This window comes from Prionailurus bengalensis, chromosome B1, assembly GCF_016509475.1.
Source record: "Prionailurus bengalensis isolate Pbe53 chromosome B1, Fcat_Pben_1.1_paternal_pri, whole genome shotgun sequence".
Lineage (NCBI taxonomy): Eukaryota > Metazoa > Chordata > Mammalia > Carnivora > Felidae > Prionailurus > Prionailurus bengalensis.
The window spans coordinates 171,048,051-171,072,164 of NC_057344.1; the positions used below are offsets into that span (position 1 = coordinate 171,048,051).

Consider the following 24,114-nt stretch of genomic DNA (forward strand, 5'->3'; position numbering starts at 1 on the left):
CGACAGCCACCCAGGTGCCCCTTCTCTTATTTTTAAAGGCCCAGGGGCACCTAGCTGGCTCAGTTAAGTGTCTGACTTTGGCTTAGGTCATGAGCTCACAGTTTGTGAGTCTGAGCCCCACACTGGGCTCAATGCTGTCAGCACAGAGCCCACTTCAGATCCTCAGTCTCCCTATCTCTCTGCCCTTCCCCATTCTCTCTCATGCGCTCTGTCTCTTTCGAAAAAAAAAGAAAAGAAAAAGAAAAAGGTCCAAATTCCCTGGTTTTAAAATTCAAATTTGACTCGTTTAAATGGAAAAAAACAAAAGCAGTGATAGCATACATTCCCTGATTCCACAGAAATACTCAAATTCATAGATAATGCTGTACTTCTTTATGTCAAATTTTGTTAAACAAACTTTACAAGATCAGTGCAGAACAGAGCTGGAAGGAAATGACAGAAACAGAAGCCTTCAATTATTATTTAAGAATAGGTATGATCTCAGTCAAAATCAGATTAGAAAACTCAAGGAAATATCCGGCACTGGCTTCTTTTAGGGAATCCTTAAAAAACCTACCATTTGGAATAACTTCTGTATCCCAACTTTGACATTCTTTCCTAAATGAATTCATTATTCCTATTTTTGCTATGTGGAATTTTTCAGAGTAATTTTCCTAGGAGGAAATTGGATATAATCACGTACCTTCCCATATGGCAGTGACATGGGACTAACAAATGGCAAGTGGGAAGGGGAGAGAAGATATAAACAGTATAGAGTGAAGTATAAGGAGGAAAACACAGTTTAAAAAAAAAAAAAGTGAAGAATTTGTGACCATAAGAACCAGAATCAAATTGTGTGTGTGTGTGTGTGTGCGTATAACAATTTTATATCTTCAAAAATAAAACTGGAATGTTATTTCAGTTAAAATGTACAATACGCAAAATGCTCTGCAAAGGTAAAAAAAATGTACACCAACATAAATTTTCATGATTTTCTAATACATGACACTTTTGGATCAAAAAAATTACCATTACAAACCCTTTAATCAAATGTTTATTTTTTGTTTCCAGCATTACAATCTGCTGTGATTCATAAATTTCCATCTAAGTTAAGTTTTTAGCCACTGACCTCATACAAGTAGTTAGGTTCTTATATCAACCCCCACTTATCCAGCAAAGAATCACCCAGCTACAACTCTTGCATGGACAATGCTCACTACCACCCTGAACAACTTAAAGTGCATGAGTTATTTTGATGAATGGAGACACAGCTGTAGTTTTGCACTAAATTTTTCATTACTGAATTGTATGTTTTTTCACCTTGGTACCTTATCACTAGAAAGCTACTTACTTACATAATGTTTTAACCATATATTATGATAAATGCCCATTTATAACTGTAAGAAACTCATGTTACAGACACACTATTGACTATGAGATTATACAAAATCATGGCCACAAGTTTCCGCATAAGAGATTTACTTCTCTTTCTCTTAAAGCAAGAAATATCTCACAGTTCAGATTTACATAAGTAGTGCCTTTTAAAATAAATTAAAAATAAAATGCTGTCCCGTCTGTAAAATTATAAATATTTCTAGTCCATTTTACAGAATTTTAAAATGCTTATAAATGCATTACCGCCTAGTAAATACACATTATGGCACTGAAGCCAGTTAAAAATCAAACAAACAAAAAAAACCCCAGCCGTAAAACTGGCCTATGGAAACATCCAGGGTTATTCTGTATCTCCTACACTGGAAAAATTAAACTAAATAAAGAAAAAAGTAAAGGAAAGATAAGAAATTTACAAAATGGCAACTACTACAACCTAAAAGGTGGACTGAAACGTCCTCCTTCAATTCAGGAACTAAGCCGTTTCTGGAATGAACATTTATGGATAACTAGGATAGGAGAGTGTTCCTCTTAATGCTCAGGGCAGAATTATGTAGAAATAATTTCCACATTCTGTAAGGAAAAAACAGAGTGACTATTTAAAAACTAAATTTAGCCAGAACGTTCAAGATTGGCAGGTTCTGATGGAGTGACATCTTCAAAGGTAACAAAATTAAAACTCATAATCCTATGGATGATGCTTATTTTTACAAATGTAAAGAAAGGAAACATGATCGCAAGATACAATATACCCTGACAGGGTAAAATGAAAAATTATGAACAATTTAAGTAACTAAAATGTTCTCTATTGAAACATAAAAACATGATTTCCAAATTGATTCAACTTGTAATAGGTCCCTTACAAGGATGAAGTAGTCATTCTGTAGATGCTGAACTGCCCTTCACATTAAATACTTCCTCATCTTCAAAAAAAAACAACTTCTGAATGGCCCTGACACCTTCAGTACAGGAGAGCAGGTTCGCGGACTTGTTTCCAAGGCTTTCCTCCAAAGAGATTCATTCAATAAAATCTATAATATCTCCAAATCTACATGTCGAACTTCGGGATTTCGTTTCTGGAAGGAAAAATCACCACCACATTATTCATAGCAAAACTGAATTTTGTTTCCTTTTATTCCATTAGATCACTAAAGTCACTGACAACATTTGGTCAAACGACTTCAGTGTAGCATATTAGCAAGATAAAAATCAATAGATGAATACTATACACTATAAACAATATGGTAAGTAGCCCCATCTCCCTGAGTTTGTTCAAATGTTCGTTAATACATTAATGGATGAAGAACCTAGTATGTGCCAAGCATTGCAAAGCACTGTAAATACACTCGCTTGTGGTGAAAAGAAAATCACTGTAAAACAGTAACAATCCGAAGAAATAAGCTGACATCCACTTATTTTATATATTTTAGCAACACCCCATATAGTCTTGTGGCAGGCACTGTGCTAAATAGTGGAGCTGGAGCTATGATTATTAGTAAGTCTGTTCTTGACCTTGATGGACTCAGTTTAGCCAGCAAGACCAGTGTATCAGTAACCATCTACAAGTGAAAGCATTGCGGCTAATAAAAATAGCAGTTAACATTTAATAAGCAGTCACCCTTATGTCAAGTACCATGCTAAGTAAGGGGCTTCACGTGCATGTGTGTTTTAAAATCCTCATACCTCAATCATTTCCATTTTATATATGGGAAAATTGAAGTTTGAAGAAATTAACTAACCTACCTACGTTATGAGCTACTAAGTGACGAAGCCAGGATACATTCCGGACCTCAAGCTCCTAACTATTACAATGAATGCACTGAAACGCTAACTCGGGGAACAAAACCGCCAGATCTATTACTTTAACTCATGAGATTGAGTAAGACTTCACTGAGAATATTAAGACTTCACTGAGAGTATCTACACAAGGCCTGAAAGTAGTGAGTTTTCCAGATAGATGATGACGAGGATCATCATCTAGACAGAGGAAACAATACAAGCAAAGTCAGCTGGAGAAGGGTGTACTGGCCATATGGTATAGTTAGCCACAGGGGTTGCAAAAAGGGCAGGATCAGTAATGAGGCTGGAAAGGCAGGCAGAAACCAGGTTGTGAAAAATTTGAAATGCCGGCTTAAGGAACTTCAACAACAGAAAGTATCTTTATTACATTCCTATTCTATGCCAGGCACTGAAGTATACAGCAATGAACAGGAAACAAAACAGTACTTGTCTTCAACGAACGTCTGTCCAGTGAGGAAATACAGGTTAAGTAAGCAGGCACTTAGAGTAGTCTGCTACTTAAAGAGCAAGGTAAAGGTCTTGGGGTTGTATCTTTATGGGTACAAAAAGGAAGGACACCTAAATCTGGGAGTGGGGGGAGGGATTAAAAGTGTAATAAAATGTAATATAATGACATTATGAGAATGGAGGACAGAGAGAACATATAAAACTATATAACTAACTTACATCTATCAAAGAGGAAATAAATAACGTGGAAGCAGTTTAAGACCTTCCTATAGAAATATGGCAGTAAATCTAAAAGAAATACTAAAAATGGTTGCTTCTAAGCATGACTGAGGATGGTGAGGCAGGTGACACTTCTGTTTATAAGCTTTTCAGTTCTGTTTGACTTTATAAATTGTGTATATTATTTTTTTGATATTATTTGATAAAAATTATAAAAGTAGGGGCGCCTGACTGGCTCAGTTGGAAGAGCATGCGACTCTTGATCTTGGGGTCATGAGTTCGGGCCGATGCTGGGTGTAGAGATTATTAAGTAAATATTAAACCAATCAATCAACATGGGGAAAAATCTCTTCTAAGTGATTCTGATAATCAGTCAGGATTAGGAACATTTGCATATTACTCAAAGGAATTCAGTTATAAAGGCAAGAATCTGATATAACACTAGAGTTTAGCTCCAGCTAGAGCATTTTATTGAGTGTGCACTGGCATTCTTCTTATGACTAGTTTTGTTCCAGTATACCTGGGGGTACTCTCCTCTTGGATACTAATATGAGAGTGGCCAGGGGACCCCCAAGCATGGGGGTACACTTTTGTTCTCAATTTTCTCTTTACCTTAAACTATTTGCTCTTTTCTAGAATTCCTTAAATTCAACACAGAATAAAAAAAGATTTCCTCTAACAGAAATGAAACTGAATTTTATTTTCTCTTTCCAATCCACCCTAACCCATCCCAATATGACTTTAAAAAGTTTAGGTATTAATGGAAAATTTGAAACTATTCTGTCTAAAAAAACCACTATATGTAAAATGTGTACCAAAAAAAAATCTAATCTCAAGAAAAAGAAACTGAGGCACCTGGGTGGCTCAGTCAGTTAAGTGACCGACTTCAGCTCATGATCTCACGGTTTGTGAGTTCAAGCCCTGCATCGGCTGTCAGCTCGGAGCCTAGAGACTGTGTCTCCCTTTCTCTCTATGCCTCCCTAGCTTGTGCCCTGTCTTTCAAAAATAAATAAACTTTAAGAAAAAAGAAAAAGAAAGTAAAAACTTGATGTATTCTGTTTTAAAATCAAGTTTTTTTAGAGAAAATTATCAAATTCCTAACATGAAATGTGCCAAATACGGAGACAGGCACAACATGAATGAATAAAAAAAATAGGATTAATACCCTTAGATTTTAATGTTTAGTGCCTAATAAGGTATCATGTGCATATAGCAGAAACTGAATAAACAGAGCTGAAAATCAATAATTGTGTTCAATTTGTAATTTTCATTCATTTGTTCTACAGATACTTATTGATTTATTATGTCCCAGGCACTATTCAACTTGAATTAGAACATTTTACATAGCACAAATTTATTTCAACACTGATATTTTAGAGAGATAAAAACCAAATAGTGTAATTTTATAATGTTGTAGACTCAAAAAAATGCTACAGGAGGATGCAATTCAAGAAGCCATAGACAGAGTAAAGGGCACAGCATTTAACTGGAATACTACTTATTAGGAATTTGCAAATACTATGGCATCATCCCACTGAATTAATTTCCCATAGAAGTACTGCTTCCCAAACATAAAAAACTTCATAGAAGAAGATTGAAATATAGAGGTAAAGCAAAAAAATTTTAGTTAACAGTTCAAAGAACTTAATATATATTTCACATTTATACTACGTGATTAGCTTCTATAATATACATTAGCTTCTATTATTTTTAATGTTTTTACATAGAACTATGCAAGTTGTAAGGACACCTGGGTGGCTTAATCAGCTGAGAATCTGACTCTTGATTTCGACTCAGGTCATGGTCCCAGTGTCGTAGGATTGAGCCCCGTGTCATTCTCCACACTGAATGTAGAGCCTGCTTAGGATTTTTTTCTCTCTCTTTCCCTCTGCCCCTCTCCCCTGCTGTGCACTCTCTCTCATTAAAATTTGAAGAAAAAAAAAAAAGAACTATGCAGGTTATAGATTATAGCCAAAAATACTATCTATTTTAATAATTATCAGATAAATGGCATCACTCAATAGAGATGGCTAGACTGCTGAATTTTATTATTGAGTGTGACTTTCCAAAGTGATTCAATAATTATTCAAATTTAAATTGAGAAGACAACCATGCTTAGAAACTAAAAAAGAGAATATACCAAAGTTTTAGTTTTCAAAAGATGATCAGCTTATTTTCAAAACAAGATAAAAGAATTACATTTATGCCCTCTCCTGGTTTAGTTTCTCAATTAGGAAGAACTTTTCTTTAACATTAATTATGCCTTATTACCTTAGAGAGGATTCTAACCTGAAAGTATGGGTTAAACTTTGCTTCCTGGTTTGAAAGTCTTATATAATTCAGAAACACATGAGTTAGTTCAGTGCATTAAAGATTTAATAGCTTCTAATTAAAGCACAAAGCTAAACAAAACCAATAAATTTATCTGATTGTGATAAGAGTAAATATAGTTAAGAATGACCAATTTGTTAATTATTCTCATATCTGGTTTCCGACTTATTGTTTCTATTAACGAGTAAAGCTAAAATACAGATTTAGTCTAAAAGCTCATTATTTTATCCTTTCCAGGGAAATTTTTTAAAAAAGATAGAATGGAAAAGCAAAGTTTATTCATTCTTGTGTCACCCTGCACAAAAATAATCATCTTGCGTTATATTTGGAAAAGTGACTTTCAAAGTGGGGTCCAAAGGTTCTGACACCTTTTCAAGGGAGACTCCAAGGTCAAAGCTATTTTTAGAACACTGATGTTATTTGCCTTTACTATGCTGGTATTTCCTCTGACGACATAAAAGCAATGGTAGATAAAATTGATGGCATCTTTGCACAATTCAAGGCAACTGCCACCCAACTCATATTAATGGAGTCATTGTGTTCCTTTACTGGCAGACACATTAAAAAAAAAAAAAAAAGCCAGTTTCACTTTAAAAAGTCCTTCATGAAGTAGTAAAAACATTGGTTTATTAAACCTCAACGCCTGAGTACACTTTTTAAAATGTTCTGTGACAAAATGGGGAGTATTCTTAGACCTTCCTGCTTCACACTGAGGTCTGAGGTCACAAAGAGAAGCACTCTGGGACGAGCTGGAGTTATGAGCTAAATCAGATGCTTGTTTACATAACACCATGTAGGAGCGCCTGGCTGGCTCCGTTGGTAGAGCATGCAAGTCTTGAGCTCAGGGTCGTGGGTCGTGAGTTCAAGCCCTACCTTGAGGGTGGAGTCTTCTTAACAACAACAACAACAACAAGTGAGCTATCTAAGTAAACCCCATTTTTACTTGAAAGAAAAATGAACAAACTATGGTTATTCAAATTGGGTATTTGGCAGGGATCTTCTTAAAAAATGAACAAAATGAAAAAAAAATGAACAAAATGAATCTGTTACTTCAAGGAAAACAACAGTATTTGTTGCTAATGGTAAAATGCAAGCTTTCAAATGAATATTAGAATGCTGAAAAACTTGTATCTACCACCGTGACCTTGACAGCTTCCAAATACTTAGAAATGTGTCACCATTTGAAAGATGTACATAAATTCAGTGAGTTAGTATTTCCCAAATGGCCAATTCAAAACATTCTGGAATCATGCATGGATTAAGAGATCCATCCAGAGTACAAAGACAGACCAACAAATTTTAATAGTGTATAGTAGATAATTAATCATACCCCAAGAGAGGTCTGGCCTTTGCCCTCGGCTACTGAGAGGTGATTGTTAGGCCCTTGGAATGTCCTGGCTGAAAATTTTGTCTTTATCTTTGGCCACACAATATCCGCTATATATCCAAATGGGACTAGAGACTAAAAGTGTCAACTCTTCCTTGGAGTGGCTAGAGATGAAAGGTTGACCACTTAGCAGTCAACTATGGAGCCCCAGTAAGATCTCTGGACACCAAGGCTCAGTTAAGGTTCCCTGATTAATACTCTGCAAACTGCCACACATCATTGTCAGGAAAGTAACAGTGTCCATGACTCTATAGCAGAGAGGACAACTAACTGAAACTGTGTTTAGAACTCTCTCCTGTGCACTTCTTCCCTTGGCTAGTTTTAATCCTTCCTTTCACTGTAATAAACCATAACCAGGAGTATAAAAGCAACCAATGAGTTCTGTGAGTCCTTTTTGTGAATTATCAAACCTAGGATGATAGGAGGAATCCCTTGAACTTTGTAACTGGTGCCAGGAAGGAGGGTGATCTTGTGAACTGTGTCCCTTAACTTCACAAACAGTATGTGGAAAGTTCTTTGATATGGTTTCAGATTCCACATTGCAACTAAGCTTTAAGAGGCTACCAGGTGTCAGGTATGGGTTTAACATCACATAAAAATACCACAATTATCTGAAAAGGCTTTAAGAATACTTACAAAGACTACTCCCTTTTCTTTATATCCTTCAACCAAAACAATGTACGTCAACAGAATAAATGCAGAAGCAGATATGGGAATCCAGTGGTCTTAGATTTTTGCAAAAATGTGAAACAATATCACTCTTCTATTTTTTTCATTTTAGAAACTATAGTTATTTTTCATTAAAATATTATTTATATTAACATGAAATGAATAAATATTTTTAAAATTCTCAGTTTTAATTTATGATTTGGTAAATATCAATAAAGTATTATAATTTGAATAAATAAAAGCTGTTTGGGTCCTCAATAATTTTTAAGAATGTAAAGAATCCGAAGACCAAAATAATTGAGAACTGCTCCTCTAAAACTTGAAAATCATGTTGTAAACTATAATATTAACATAAACAAAATTGTATCATTTGATGTCCTATTAATCTGATCAGATATCTAGACTCTAAAAGAAAAGATAGTAAGTAGTGATAGAAATTCTTCCCTTCAATATTTTTCTTTTTAAGACAGAGAGAGAGAGCGAGCGCACATGCACATACTTAAGCAGGCCCCATGCCCAGTGAAATGCCACACATGGGGCTCTATCTCATGACCCTAGATCATGACTTGAGCCAAAATCAAGAGTCGGATGCTTAACTGACTGAGCCGCCCAGGCACCCCTACTTCCCTTCAGTTTTTAACAAAAGAACGGTCAACATCAAGAAATATGTGTTCCCTTCAACAAGCTATGTATGTCAAAGATCTTTTACAAGTTTTATTTATTGCAAAAACTTGAACTCAAGAGCCAATGAAAGACAATCTGAAAACACTGAGACGTGTTTAAAGATAGTCTAATCAGGGGGGTGCCTTGGTGCCTCAGTCTGACTTCGGCTCAGGTCATGATCTCAGTGTCTGACTTCGGCTCAGGTCATGATCTCACAGTTCGTGTGTTCAAGCCCCACACTGGGTTCTGTGCTGACAGCTCAGAGCCTGGAGCCTGCTTCAGATTCTGTCTCCCTCTCTCTGCCCTCCCTCCCTTGCTCGTGCTGTCTCTCAAAAATAAACATTAAAAAAAAAAAAAAAAGATACTCTTATCAGGTAATACTTCGGTAAAAAACCAATAGATTGTAATGATCTCCAACTGAACAGAAGCAAAAAGAAAATATAAAATGACAGATGGAGTAAAAGGAAGATTGATGCATGCTCAAGGACACATTCTATTTTTTCAAACTTTTGAACAAAATCTGAAGTTTCCCTTTTATCTTTCTCTAGAAACTTACAAAATACTTTTTATTTCAAAACAAAAAATCTCTATTTCGGAAAACTAAGCAAGCAGTATAGAATAGTGGTTGAAAGTACAGATTCTGGAATTGAACGACAAAGGTTCAAATCCCAATCCCTTACCTTCCTTGAGTAAATTACCCAACTTCTCTAACCCAGTAATTTTTCTGTTTCACAACTACTAGTCATACACCATGGGGTTACTAAGAAGGTAAATGCATACACGGGATACAATTAGCAGTGCCTGCCACAGCATAAGTACTCAAAAACAGGTGGCATTATTATTATTACGAAGACATCTTACTTTCAGTTCCTTCTCAAGTCTGTCTACTTCAGCTCCTAAAGTATCAATAATATTTTCTCCATGTTTAAGCATAAAGGTTTCTAGTTCTTCAGGAGTTTTCACTTCTTGAATTTCCTATAAAGAAAATGAAAGCAGAAAAACAAAATAACTTTAAAAAAAATCATAGTAGTACACTGATGATTTCTTTAAAAAATCGTAACACCATTAAGTTTGATGAAAATGAAAAACTTTCCACAATAGGCGATGGATGACCTAGTTCTGAAAAAATTTAATTCAACAAAAAATTGAGTATAATACTTCACAGAGGTAGCTTACCAAAATCAGTGGGAACAGAACAGACTATTCAATAAATAGTGCCAGGGCAATTATTTTTCATAGGAAAAAAGTATTAAATCCCTACTGCAAATCATTAAAAAAACAAATAATTCTAAGTGAATTAAAAAACTATGAGTAGAAAACCAACCACAATATTTTTAGAGAAAAAGGGAGAATATTTTTATGATACTGGGAAAAGGAAGGATTTCTTGAACAAGATAATAAAAAGCCTAGAGAAAAAGATTACAAATTTAACATAAAGTTTAAAAATGCATTAAACCTTCTGTACAACAAAGTGAAACAGTAAATCACAAACTAGTATATACAACTGAGGAAGGATTCGTGTCGAGCATATTACAAATAAAATGTTTATAAATCTGTCAGAAGAACAGAAATTAACTAAATAAACAAGCAAGTAGAGGAAATCCCAACAGTTAATAAATTTCAGTGCTTACTAACCTCGTTACTACTACCAGGGGGTATATAAATTATAATTAAATATAAATTGTAATTCTCATATTTATAATGACAATTTAAAAGCTGTCAATACAATACCACCTAGTAAGAATGTAAAATAATAGAAACTCTGATATACTAATGATGGAAGTTAAACTGACACACTTTACACAATTTGCCAATACCTAGGGAAGCTGAGGGTAAGTTCACTCAATAGCCCATCTATTTTAAATCTAGCTGTACACTACTCTAAAGAAATTCTTGCATAGGTGAACAAGGAAATGTATGAGAATGACACTGTGGACAGAAATGTCCAAGTGGAGACTGGATAAATAAATTACAACAGATTCACTAGAGAATACTATATAGCAATTAAAATAAATTAACTAGAGGTATATGTATATATTAATATGGGAGAATCTCACAACCATGCTGTTAAACAAACTGTAGAGGAAATCAGACAGTATACCATTTATATCAATTTTTAAATATCCAACATGCTGCTATATACTACTGTGTTAAGAAAAATATGCTGAAAAGTATAAAAACTGAATGGAAATGACAGTACTAAATTCAAAACAATTTTTAGTTCTAGGGATGGAGGAAGGAGAATGGGATCTAAAAGGAGAAAACCAAAGCTTCACCCATTTTTATAACAATTGCTTGTTTTTAATTCTAAGTAAATACAGTACAATAAAATGTTAAGATTTGACAAAGGCAAGTGGTAACCAGTGCACTGTTCATTATATCATCCTCTGTAAATTCTCTTTTAAATTTAATTCTTAGTTTTAAAAAGCATGGGTTTTGGAGTCAGAGATCTAAATTCATATCTGACTCCATACTGTGGCTCTGCAATTTTAGGCAAGGTAATTAATCTTTCTGTGTTTCAATGTGCCTATGTATAAAATTGAAAATATTATTTCTTTACATCACAGCGCTGTTGAGAGTAAATCAGACAACATATATAAAATGCCTGGCATGTAACAAGCACTGGAATAGTAAGTTTGCTCTTCTGCTGTCTCTGACCCAATCTACAGTAAATAGAAGAGTTTTGTCTGATTTTGGAACCCTAAGAAGTTGAAGGCTGAAGTGATTTTAAGACCTGTAACAGTTTTATTTACTTAAAAATTTAATTTTTGTAACCCTTGGCTATATAAGAAAACAATAAATACATAAACTTACCTGCAGCATTTGGTCAAAATCTTGTTTTTCTAAATATGATCTTGTAACAACTCGTCCATCAAAATCTACTTCTGCCTTAAATCTTACTTTCCCTAATCCCAGATCTGTGGCTTTAACATCATGAATTGCCCTGTAATCAACAACAACGCACACAAATTTATATATACGCACATATATATTTTAATGGCGCAAAGTGCAGATTTCTTGTTTTTTCCCATCAGTGATAAAAATGGACCAAGATGGCTTTCAGAGTGTTCACCATCAAGTGCCATATATCAATATCCAAAAAAATGCCCATTTAGCTATTTTTTCATAATGCATACAAAGATGCAAACTTTATAAATATCATAGTTTTATAAATGTTATGAATTATATAGTTGGTGGATTAAAAACAATCAACTCTAAATTGCTTTTCTACCATGTTATTTCATCTCATAATCCTTTTTTTCTTTTTCCCAAAATCTTCTTTACAAGTCTTGATACCACTCTAAAGTACTATCAGAATGAGGTTAATAATAACTACCTCATGGGATTGATATGGGGAGTAATGAACCAACACATACATAAAATTTTAATACTGTAGCAACTACATGTAAAGCATTTAATGAATGAAATTTACTTTACAGATTATACAACACTCCCAGAGGGACCTAAGTGACTTGCCTAAGGTAATTCAGCTAGTCAACAGCAGAGGCAGGATTTCCCCTCCAGATCTTCAGAAAGGGAAGCAGATGTTCAAGTGTCATAACTGCTTTTCATCCCTTCTGCCTGCCCTAACCCTAATCAATCTTCCTCAGGAAACTAATGAGAAAGTCTTTTCTTTCTATGGTAATCACTATTAACATCTTTTCTTTACAGGATATATAAAACAATAGAAAACAGTTAATCCTGGGGATAGACAGAGCTACTGGGAAAACAAATTTAAATGAGACTCCAAATACTCTTAAAACATTTGACTCTAATTTCTGAGTGATCCTGAGCAAGTTACTAAATATTGAGTCTAAAATTCTTTAGTCACAGAAATAAAGAAGTATATTTATCAACTAGGATGAAGATAACATTTAATATTTATAAAATTATATATGCCCAAAATGAAACAAAACTTGTCCAGAAAGGCAAGAAACTATATAATTTACTCTTTTTAAAAAAGTATACCTACCTCAGTCTTAACACGTTTAAAAATTTCATTATTTGACTAATACTAAATTGCAGCTAATCAAAATATGCAGCTATACCTTTTCCTTATGTACTTATACAGAACTAACTGGATAGAAAAGTGTTTGTGATCAGCAGTGTGTCTACTATGGCTCCCGATAAGCCCCACCTCCTGTACTCAAGTCCTTGTGCAATCCTCTCTCCTTCAATGTGGGCTAGACTTGTCCTAAACAAGGGAACATGGCAAAGCGAGGAGCTATCATTTCCAAGATTAGATGACGATCTGTGACTTTATCTTGTCCACACTCAGTATCTATTGCCTTCTCATCTTGCATACTATGATGAAGCAACAGGCCAGGTGGGAGACAGCCATGTAGTAAGGAACTAAATTCTCTCAACAATTACATGAGCGGGCTTAGAAGAAGATCCTTCCCCAGGAGATGACTCCAGTCCCAGCCAACGCCTTTTGACTGCATTGTTTTTTTTTTTTTTAAATATGAAATTTATTGTCAAATTGGTTTCCATACAACACCCCGTGCTCATCCCAACAGGTGCCCTCCTCAATACTCATCACCCACCCTCCCCTCCCTCCCACCCCTCATCAACCCTCATATTGTTCTCAGTTTTTAAGAGTTTCCTATGGTTTGGCTCCCTCCCTAATTTTTTTCTCCTTCCCCTCCCCCATGGTCTTCTGTTAAGTTTCTCAGGATCCACATAAGAGTTAAAACATATGGTTATCTGTCTTTCTCTGTGTGACTTATTTCACTTAGCATCACATTCTCCAGTTCCATCCACGTTGCTATGAAAGGCCATATTTCATTCTTTCTCATTGCCATGTAGTATTCCATTGTGTATATAAACCACAATTTTGACTGCAGTTTATAAGAAACCTAAGTACAGGACCCAGGTAAACCATGCCCATGCCCAGATTCCTGACCCACACCAACTGTGAGGTAACAAATGTTGTTTTAAATCACTAAGTTTTGAAGTAATTTGCACACAGTGATAGATAACTGAAAAAACTGTATGAACTTTCTGGATTACTAACATTTATTTTTTCTACCAATTTAATCTACAGATTTCACTCTTCCAGAAAATTTCAAATCTGCCACAGTACATCTTTTTTACTTATAGCTCTTTTTTAGATTTTATAAACAATATATGCAAAATTACACATACACATGTACCTAACAACAGGACACTGAAATACGTGAAGCAAAAACTGACAAATTTCATAACACGTTTTTGTAAACCTTATTAGCAGCATCACTGGAATAAGCTGACCTTACTGATGGGTCGTTCTCCAGGAGTTCAGTCAGCCGCTGTACTTGCTCTGGCTGGATGGATCGCCCTAAGAGTGCTTCTGTGTTAGTGTAGATGAGGAACGCAGAGACTATGCCTAGTAACGTGCCCACACCCAAAGAACCTAGGCTGTCATACAGGGGATTACCTAAATAAAGTACATAAGAAGTCAGTAAATTAACATTTTCTTTTTTTCTTTTTATTTTTTTCAATATATGAAATTTATTGTCAAATTGGTTTCCATACAACACCCAGTGCTCATCCCAAAAGGTGCCCTCCTCAATACCCATCACCTACCCTCCCCTCCCTCCCACCCCCCATCAACCCTCAAGTAAATTAACATTTTCTATTATTTCAATCAGCTTTAGTGAGTAAAGAACCAGAATTAGTAAATCAAGGGACCCAAAATTCATTCTGAATTCCTTCAATGACTGTCCTAACAGGTTTACTATACTACAAAATGGGGATGCTACAATGTGCTTCACACTACAGAGGAGTATCAGGCTGTTTAATTATTTAAGATCTGTTTTCCTGCATCTGGTCACTACATAAATGAGGGTCCAGAGCATTTTAGAGATATCATATACATATTAATAATATAATAGAGCCCATTTCTTTTTGATATATTAATAGCACTTTTCCTGTCCCATGTTGACAAAATAATTGGGAGATCAAAAGCTGAAAAACAAAACATTTTTTGTCTGTTTTTCTTATCAAGGTTCTGTGAGAGAATTAAGCCATACAAAAAATGATATAGATCACTCTTCTCATTCACTCAAGGATGATGCATAGCTAGTATCATTCCAGATACAAAGGAGAAAAGTTAACTCACTGCATGCTAGAGTGAGTCACCTTAGAGCAGTGGTTCTCAAAGTACGGTTCCTTAATCAGCGGCATCAGCATCACTTGAGAACTTGGTAAAAATGCAAGTCCTTAGGCCTCACCTAAGACTCTGAATTGGAAACTCTGGAGTTGGGACCGGCATTCATTGTCTTCTTAAGCCCTCCAGGTGATTCTGATTCTAAAGTTTGCCTTAGTTTGTTGGGACTTAATTCTCTCCCAGAACCAATGAAAAGAGCTGATTATCAGACATCAATAAATATATTTAAAATTTTCCTAATAAACTTAACATACAAGGCTTTTATGATTAAACGTTTTTTATTCCAAAGATCAAATATCAATATTAAATTTAATATTAAATTAATATGCTTGGTAAACATACATTCATTTTACTAAAAAAAATGTCAATTTACACACTAGCTTTACTAACATTTAGTCAAAATATAACACTAAAAAGTAAAATGACTAATCTGTACTACAGTGCTGGAAATGACCCACTTATAAAACATAATCCACTAGGAAGTTCAAAATCAAATACTGCTCTTTAAAAATACAAATTTACATCATTATTTTTATTTAAAAATATACCTATATAAATAATCCTTCAGAAAACACAGAAATATTAGTTGGAAAATGTTTTATTGATTTCTTGGCATGTTATTTAATTTAAACGAATTAACCTAGCTAATTAAAACAATGTGAAACTCTTAAAAACTAAGATTTGTATAAGTTTGATCTGACTGGTTTTTATTATTTGTAAAAGAAAATCTATTAACAGTTGACTTATTCATCAAGTCTCACTTTCCTTAAGCCTAAAATTTTGCTAAGTAATAATTTGTCTAAGAAATGTCTAAAATGGGAAGGTCAATTGGAAGAACAATGCAAATATTCTGGATCACAGTGAACATTAGAGAATGCTGGTCTAGTCTTAAAATGTACATTCAAAATAAGAAAGATCCATTCATATTTCCGACTATTTTAAGAAACACTGCATGGGGCGCCTGGGTGGCTCAGTCGGTTAAGCGTCCGACTTCAGCTCAGGTCATGATCTCACAGTCTGTGAGTTCGAGCCCCGCATCGGGTGCTGACAGCTCAGAGCCTGGAGCCCATTTCAGATTCTGTGCCTCCCTCTCTCTGCCCCTCCCCTGTTCATGCTCTGTCTCTCTCTGTCTCAAAAATAAATAAACATTAAAAAAATTTAAAAAAAAAATAAGAAACACTGCAGAAGCATGGAAGCTTACCACCTACAATTATTTCAAGTATGCAAGGGCAAATGGGTAAAAATGGAAGAAGTTCCATTCTGAGAGAACTGTAACCTCAGAAATTTAGTTTTTTTATACTAAATGGTTGTTTTAGAAATTAAAAATGATTTTTGTCTTATTTATCTGTACTGGTCTTCCAAACACTTAACTAGTTACCAAAATGAGGATAAATGCAACTAGAGAGTCCAGGAAACAGGAAAGCAACAGCAGTTGTTATTGGCACTAACAATGGAAGACAAATGAACAAGAGCCACAATACATATTTATTTAGAACTTTAGGGTTTATTAAAGTTCTCTCCCATATATCATCTTAATAAACCTACAAGGTCACTAGGCCAAATATCAATAGGAAGCTCAGAGTACTTGCATAATTTATTAAGGCACAGCTAGGAAGGTTAAGCACATTATAGAAATGCTCTATTAACAGCCTTTCTGTATTTCAAACAAAGAAAATTTCTAAGAGAGACATCTGAAGACTTTTTCTATCTTAATTGTCTTATACAAATAAATGGTTAGTATGGAATTAGTATTTAACAATCTCTATTGGTTTAAATTATTCAGTGATATAAAAGAAAATACCCACATATTAGACAATTACTTAAGTACTACAAATAAATCACCTGTAATTTATGAAATACTTACCTGTTATAGAAGTAAGGCCCATACACGTGGCTGCTATTATCACTCCCAAGACTGCTGCGGTATCCTCCAATAATATAACATTTGTACTAGGATCACGACTTTCCATTACTTAATCGGTTGGGGTACAGACAAGAAAAGAAATTTTCTGAAATCCTAATTTGATACTATCAGGTAACATTTTAATAAGTATCCATTCAAAATTAAGATATAAATTAAGGGGCGCCTGGGTGGCGCAGTCGGTTAAGCATCCGACTTCAGCCAGGTCACGATCTCGCGGTCCGTGAGTTCGAGCCCCGCGTCAGGCTCTGGGCTGATGGCTCAGAGCCTGGAGCCTGTTTCCGATTCTGTGTCTCCCTCTCTCTCTGCCCTTCCCCCGTTCATGCTCTGTCTCTCTCTGTCCCAAAAATAAATAAACGTTGAAAAAAAAATTAAAAAAAAAAAAAAGATATAAATTAACACAAAAATGTATGAGATCTCTAATAATATAAGTACATACAGAAATACCATAGTTCACTTAAGTTAAAATACAAAGTATTCACGTTCATATCACACTACATTTCTCTTTTTAAAAGAGACCGTATATATTGTAAGAGTCACACAGGGAAGACATTGAGATATATTTTGTACACATCTATAAGGAAAAAAGAAACAGCACTAGGCAATTTTAAAAAATAAAGGAGGTGAATGAAATAGGACACCTAAAATACATACCATATTTATAAAATGGCATTCCTTTGGCCCGAGCACTCCTACGAAGTTCATTTACAGCAACGAGAAGTGTTGCTGAAAGAAAAGCATTCATATCAGCAAGGAAAAAACTTCATGCCTCCCAGCTTTAAAGATGGCATCTCAAACTAAAGAGGCACAACACTTTTAATGCCAGGGTTGTCAATAAAGAAAAGTCCTCTATTAACTAGTCATTATCAAGACTCCCAAAATCATCACATTACAATGAATTTCTAGTATTCCCCATATTTCTAAACCGTAATAATTTTAATTTCCTGACTACAACCTAATGAGAACCAAAGGAGAAAAGTTAACTCACTGCATGCTAGAGTGAGTCACCTTAGAGCAGTGGTTCTCAAAGTACGGTTGAGATTTATTGGACAGCAACTGGTTGGCAGGCAGCACGCTAAGCACATTTACGTCTGACCCTCCCAACCTTTTGAGGCAGGTAGTGTTATCACCATTTTACAGACTGTTAAAGATGAAGGGAACACTATGCATAGCAAATGACAACGTTTTGGAAGTAAGCACACTATGAATTCAGCAATGAGTCAGGCAGTTTCCCACATGATGTCAGTACTTCTCTGTCATAGAACTGCTACAGATGAAATTTGCAGCAACTTTGAAACATTTTATTGCAAAGAGTGACCTTTCTGTGATTAACACTACTAAAACCCGACTTTTAAAAACTCAATATATAGTTATGTTTTTATACTTCGCTCCAAATGTTCTGAGTATTACGATAAAATACTCAAAAACAAAAAGGTTTTCCCTTGCCCCCACCCATTATAGGAATAACCATATTATATTACACAAAGAATTTACTTCCTCAAAGTAGGTTCCTATTTCTAGTTTTTCTTTAATCAATGGAATTTAGCAATTTATAAGAGTGGACTGCTGAATATATATTACTAAATTAAGAATAAAGAGATACTGTGACAGTACATACCTCCTTCAGATACTAATGATCCTGCTAAAATACAATATGCCTAGAAAATAAGTATTAAAGCATAAGTTAATATTTCATTAAAGAATCACAATGACTCATGCATAAAATTTATAATGTTTAAAACGGAAACATAAATTGAAATCCTAGCCAGATCAGGATCTTGATGGGAAACAGCTCAAACGAGGACAATGAGATAGATGGTGTATCTTCATAAACGGAAAAAAAAGTTAAAAATCTGATGGCCATCTCATTTTTTAAACTTATCTTCTCTGTAGAATGTGATACTGTGACCTAAGTTAAATTCTTGATATAAAATATGAAAAAATTACTTAATTGGTATGAAAATTTTTCTGAAGTTGAAAATGAACACAAACATTTGAAATCTGGGGTGTGGGTATCAGGATCCAGTAAGATCCACATCCATACCCATGTTAGCGTCTGGATTTTGTTTGGATGCCTAGTACCAATCCTGATTCAGAAAGATAACCAGTTATAAACAGTAATCAATTTGGGGGAGGCGGGTAACACCATCTACCTCGCAGTTCCAGGACACCCTTGAATTAATGAAAGGTTTCAAAAAACTTTAATCCAAGGTGTACAGAAACAGTTAACCTAGCTACACAAATTTAAACAATTTTAAATGTACTCCAAACCAAACACATGTAGAATTTTCAGCATTTCCTTTTTGGAACCCTAGGCTTCCCTGAAACAGAAGTCCAACACTTCTCATAATTCTACTAAGGAAACTGAGATGTCCCAAGGCTATGTGATTTGCTTGAGTACACAAAAATGATACCAGGGTAAAAACTTAAATATGGGTTTTCCAATTTTAATTCTAGGCTATTCCCACTGAATCCTACTGCCAACCTAAAACATAATTAAAAGAGTAGCTAAATGTCTAAGTAATTTTTTTAATCCTTCTATCTCTTTCCTGAAAGGATTTAAGATACACTTGTCACCCAAAAAAGGGAAACAGTATGTATCAGCCAGTGATTCCAAAATCTAATAAACATAAACCGGTCTATGGTATGTTAACCATTATATATTAACCAAGAGTCATAGTCTGAAGGAACCTCATTTAGTTACAAAAAGACAGAAAGAAGAGCTTCTAGAAACTTTAAAACTTATACACAATCAAAAATTTAACTAATTTTCACTGACCACTTAGCCTCTATGAAGTAATACCGTACAAATCAGACAAACGAGGTTATCTATAAAGTGGCCAAACCTTTTCAGAATGGAGAAAATATACCTGCTCATTTCAACTATATGAAAATATACCTGCTCATTTCAATTATATGGTAAGAAATCAGTCAATAAAAATGGTAGGAAAAGCCTAGTTTAATAGGCTTGTTATTGTGTCGGTACATAGGTGTAATAAGATGTTAAATGAAACTTACTGCAGTTGAGAACAAATTAGGTTATAAGTTCTCCCACATTCCAAAATGAGGTGCTGTACCGTCTCTTCAGGCCAGGACAGAGGATGCCCTAGGCTGGTTCTGCAACTCCTAGCTCCACACCCACTAGCCCATAAAGAAAAGCTAAGGTTAAGAGCAAAAGTGAAGATTTCTTTGGAGAAAGCTGTTAACTGTTAAGATTGCTCAGAAAGCTGGACGTGCACCCTTACTGTTTAGAGTTTACAGTGAACTATGTCTAATGCACATATAAAAATAAATTTATTGGCAAGTCTACTAACTGATATTGTGTCAACAGAGTAAATAATTATGTTTGAAAAAAATACACCCTCACTGAGAGGGTATTAAAGATGTCTATTTTAACACACAGAGTCCAAACACGGAATTCTAAGTAGGAGTCTTTAGAAAAGAGATCAGCTGCCCAAAGAGCCTTCTTGAAAACGCAAGGCAATCTCAGCAGAAACAATCTGGAACTACACAAGATGCAGAAGCTGACAGCGGCTGGCACGTGACCAATCTGTTTATCAAGAGAGCTAGAGTCAGAGTGGCCGTGCAGGGTAATCTCCAAGAAGTTTCCATGAGAGAAAAAGGCAGCTTTAAGAATCTACAAAGACCAGAGGAAACCAGTGCAAAACGATGCTGCTGTCAGTAAAGTCTTACTTTTCTGTCCCCTATCCCTACCTTTGATGCTGCCAGAGCAATCTAGGGAGTAGAAGAGAAGGGCAGAAGTCCTAAGTAGGATTATACAGAAGGTGACCATGCTCCCATCCTACCATTAACCCAGTATAGGCTTCCTATCTACACGCGTGAAAAAAAAAAGATCTTTAAATAAAATTCCAACATACGACTGTGAGGGACTGTATATTTTAATTACTATAGATTATTCTTGGGACTAAAAATGAATAGAGATGTTCTTGTTCTTTAACAGTAACTGGAGAAATGAATGGAACTGCCCAAGATTTTAACCAAGGAGTCAGTGCTTAATGATTGTACCTAAAGAGATACTCTTGGTTCAACATCACTGAATCATATGGATTTAGAGGTCATGTCTAGTCATGTTCGAACAAATACAACTACAGATACATAACCAAGTATTATAGGCAAAAAGGTATGTGTTAGTCCCTTTCTTTAACATCAATGTGACAAAGCATTCTACTGTACTTAATCGCTATTTCATATTACTTGAAAACTGAGGGGGAAAAAAAAGATTACCCATAGAAGGGATTCCATTGGCTGTGGATTAAGCAATCCCATGATTCCATGATACCAAGATAATCCTGCACCCATCATGAAAATACCAACCCCACTAATGAGTGAAGCAATATAGCGCATATTTGAAAATCCATACCTGAAAAATAAAAAAGATAATACGGTTTACAAGAAATACAAATTGTTTTAAAACATGTTTCATGAGTCAGTGAAAAAGAAAACCAAAACTCACAATATCGAGATGTCATGGCTTTATACTTAAGTAAAATGTAAGTGCCAAACTTAAGTCAGAAAATCAATATATGAAACGAAAAAAAACTGGAAGATCTTTGAAAAAATATAAAAACAGAGTTAATACGGTTAAATTCAGGTATTTTCTTTTTTTTTTATTATTTTTTTTATTTTTAAAAAAAAATTTTTTTTTTTCAACGTTTTATTTATTTTTGGGACAGAGAGAGACAGAGCATGAACGGGGGAGGGGCAGAGAGAGAGGGAGACACAGAATCGGAAATAGGCTCCAGGCTCTGAGCCATCAGCCCAGAGCCCGACGCGGGGCTCGAACTCACGGACCGCGAGATCGTGACCTGGCTGAAGTCGGACGCTTAACCGACTGCGCCACCCAGGCGCCCCTAAATTCAGGTATTTTCTAATCCCTTTTCCATATAGTCTGTTTTGATTAAGTAGAGGCACTTTTACTATTATGTATCCTAAATACTGATTAAACTAATCTATTTAAAAATGCATTCAGATATTTCATTAAAAGGGTAACATTTAAATTTCCTGGTAATGCAGCCTCTAACTAAGTATTACAGTCTTCTGGCACAGCCAATCACTGATTTATACTACCTATAATTTGATGCTGGACACTTGTTGCTGGTTCTGAAGTTCAGTACACAGCAACTAACTACTATTAGCAGGACTACGAGCTTCAGTTTCTGGGTGTGTTCATGATGTTTAAAAATTTTTTTTCATTTGATTTTTAAGAATCTTTGGTCTGTATGTGCATTATTTTGTATTACTGTATGTGTTAATTAAATACGGAGTATTAAAAAGTTCAAAAACATATAAGGTAAAGAACCACTCATTAACAAAAATATTTCCTGGGAAATTTACTTCCAAAGTCAAACTCTATGGCACCCTTCTGGCAGATGCAAATTTAAACAACAGGTCTCAATTAAAATTGCTTTTTAATTATTTTTGCAAATATGTAGTAATCTTGCCATAGGGAATTCTCAGTTTATAGATGTGACAATGTTCTACCAGCATGATTTAGAAAAATTTACTTTCTCTGAAATTTACCCCCCAAATTAGGGATAACACATATTTATTTAAGTTAATTAAGATCTAAATTAAATGCTATTGTTTTCATTTTATGTGTTTTCAAAAATCTTGTAGTTTCTTACTGAAATTTTTAACTATGTAGATCTGCACTGTCCAATATTAGTCATCAGCCACATAAAGCTATTTAAATTTAAATTAATTAAAACTAAATAAAAATTTAAATGTAGCTCTTCAGTTGCACTAGCCACATTTCAAATGCTCAACAGCCACATGTAGCTACAGCTAGGGACTATCATACCGGACAGATACAAAATATTTCTACTACTTAGAATACTCAATACTCTATTGGGCAGTAGTAGATTGTTGAAAAATACCTTAAGAAGAAATCTTCACAACCCAAAATTTTAAAATTGTACCCTGTTTTAAAATTTTTGGTACATAAAACTGGTCAGGAAAATAATTTTTTGACATAGTAAAATATTGTAATAATGTGTAATTAGCAGATTAGAAAGCTAGTTGTTCTTTGTAATAGCTTTATTAGCAGTTTAGGATATTCAAAATATGTCATTATTTATAACAAAACAGTAGCATCTTGCTTTTGAGTAAAAAAAGGCACTTATATAAAGCATATATGTAGACTCCTTTACAGAAATAAAATAGCTTTTTTTTTTTTTTTTGCCTTTAAGATAGATCAAATTCTATTACTGAAGCTTGTTAAATGATACATGTGGAATTCAAAGTATTATGTTAGTTATGTTAGTAAAAAGAATATCAAATAATTGATGTGACTCAAAATAATATATTCTAAAAAGAATACTCATTTTACAAATAAATTTTGAAATGTTAGTAGAAATACAATTTCAAAATCAAAATATAAGGATTAAAATACATTAAATAGAGATTTAATAAGCTATTAGGGTTCCTGGGTGGCTCAGTCAGTTAAGTGTCTGACTTGATTTTAGCCCAGGTCATGATCTCACGGCTCATGAGACTGGGTCCCATGTTGGGCTTTCTACCCCTCCCCTCATACCCAAGAACATACATGTGGCTCTCTCTCTCAAAATAAATAAACTTAAAAAAAATTACCACCAAAATTTTAGATTGAGTGCTTATTAGTCTAAATGTGGAATGTTTCCTTTAACCAAATAAAATAGAACTCTAAGATCAAAATATGTGCTTTGTTATTAATTATCAAATACAAAGAGAACAAGATCTCTATGCTGTTACAAAGCATAAAAGTAATTTAAACTTCATTTTCAAATTAGATCTTGAATTTATTTTGACACAGCAGTGAGTCATGCATTCAGTTGCTTTTATTTCAATGACTTGCTGCCCCCAAAAAACCAAAATAAAGACAATGTCCTTACGGATGAGTAGGATCTGGTGTTTGAACAGACTTACTGATGCCCACTGCTAGCAAACCCTACGGAGAAGTAAAAAGGGTAAATAATTGTTAGCAAGATGGAGAGAATAGTGCGGAAAAACCAATCTGGAGTGTGCAATCTGACAATGGCAAAGAAACACTTAACATGGACATACACAACAGCCTATCAATTCTGGTTCCCAGTACTTGCCTTACAGAAATAAAGATGAACCCAATGGGGTTCAAAACACCATTGCTTATAAGGACGA

General features: G+C 34.6%; 1 protein-coding gene across 1 annotated transcript in view; it reads right to left on the reverse strand.

The window, feature by feature from the left end:
* Positions 1-1,015: 1,015 nt before the first annotated feature.
* The window catches only part of SLC30A9 (solute carrier family 30 member 9), an 84,227-nt gene continuing 61,128 nt past the window's right edge, over positions 1,016-24,114 (reverse strand). The window contains exons 10-18 of the mRNA XM_043572761.1: positions 23,850-23,905; positions 21,205-21,340; positions 18,578-18,617; positions 17,614-17,685; positions 16,903-17,010; positions 14,141-14,306; positions 11,702-11,831; positions 9,749-9,862; positions 1,016-2,447 (exon numbers count right to left, since the gene is read on the reverse strand). Coding sequence (XP_043428696.1) covers positions 2,403-2,447; positions 9,749-9,862; positions 11,702-11,831; positions 14,141-14,306; positions 16,903-17,010; positions 17,614-17,685; positions 18,578-18,617; positions 21,205-21,340; positions 23,850-23,905 — 867 coding nt within the window. The 3' untranslated portion in view covers positions 1,016-2,402. The remainder of the gene's footprint in view (positions 2,448-9,748; positions 9,863-11,701; positions 11,832-14,140; positions 14,307-16,902; positions 17,011-17,613; positions 17,686-18,577; positions 18,618-21,204; positions 21,341-23,849; positions 23,906-24,114) is intronic.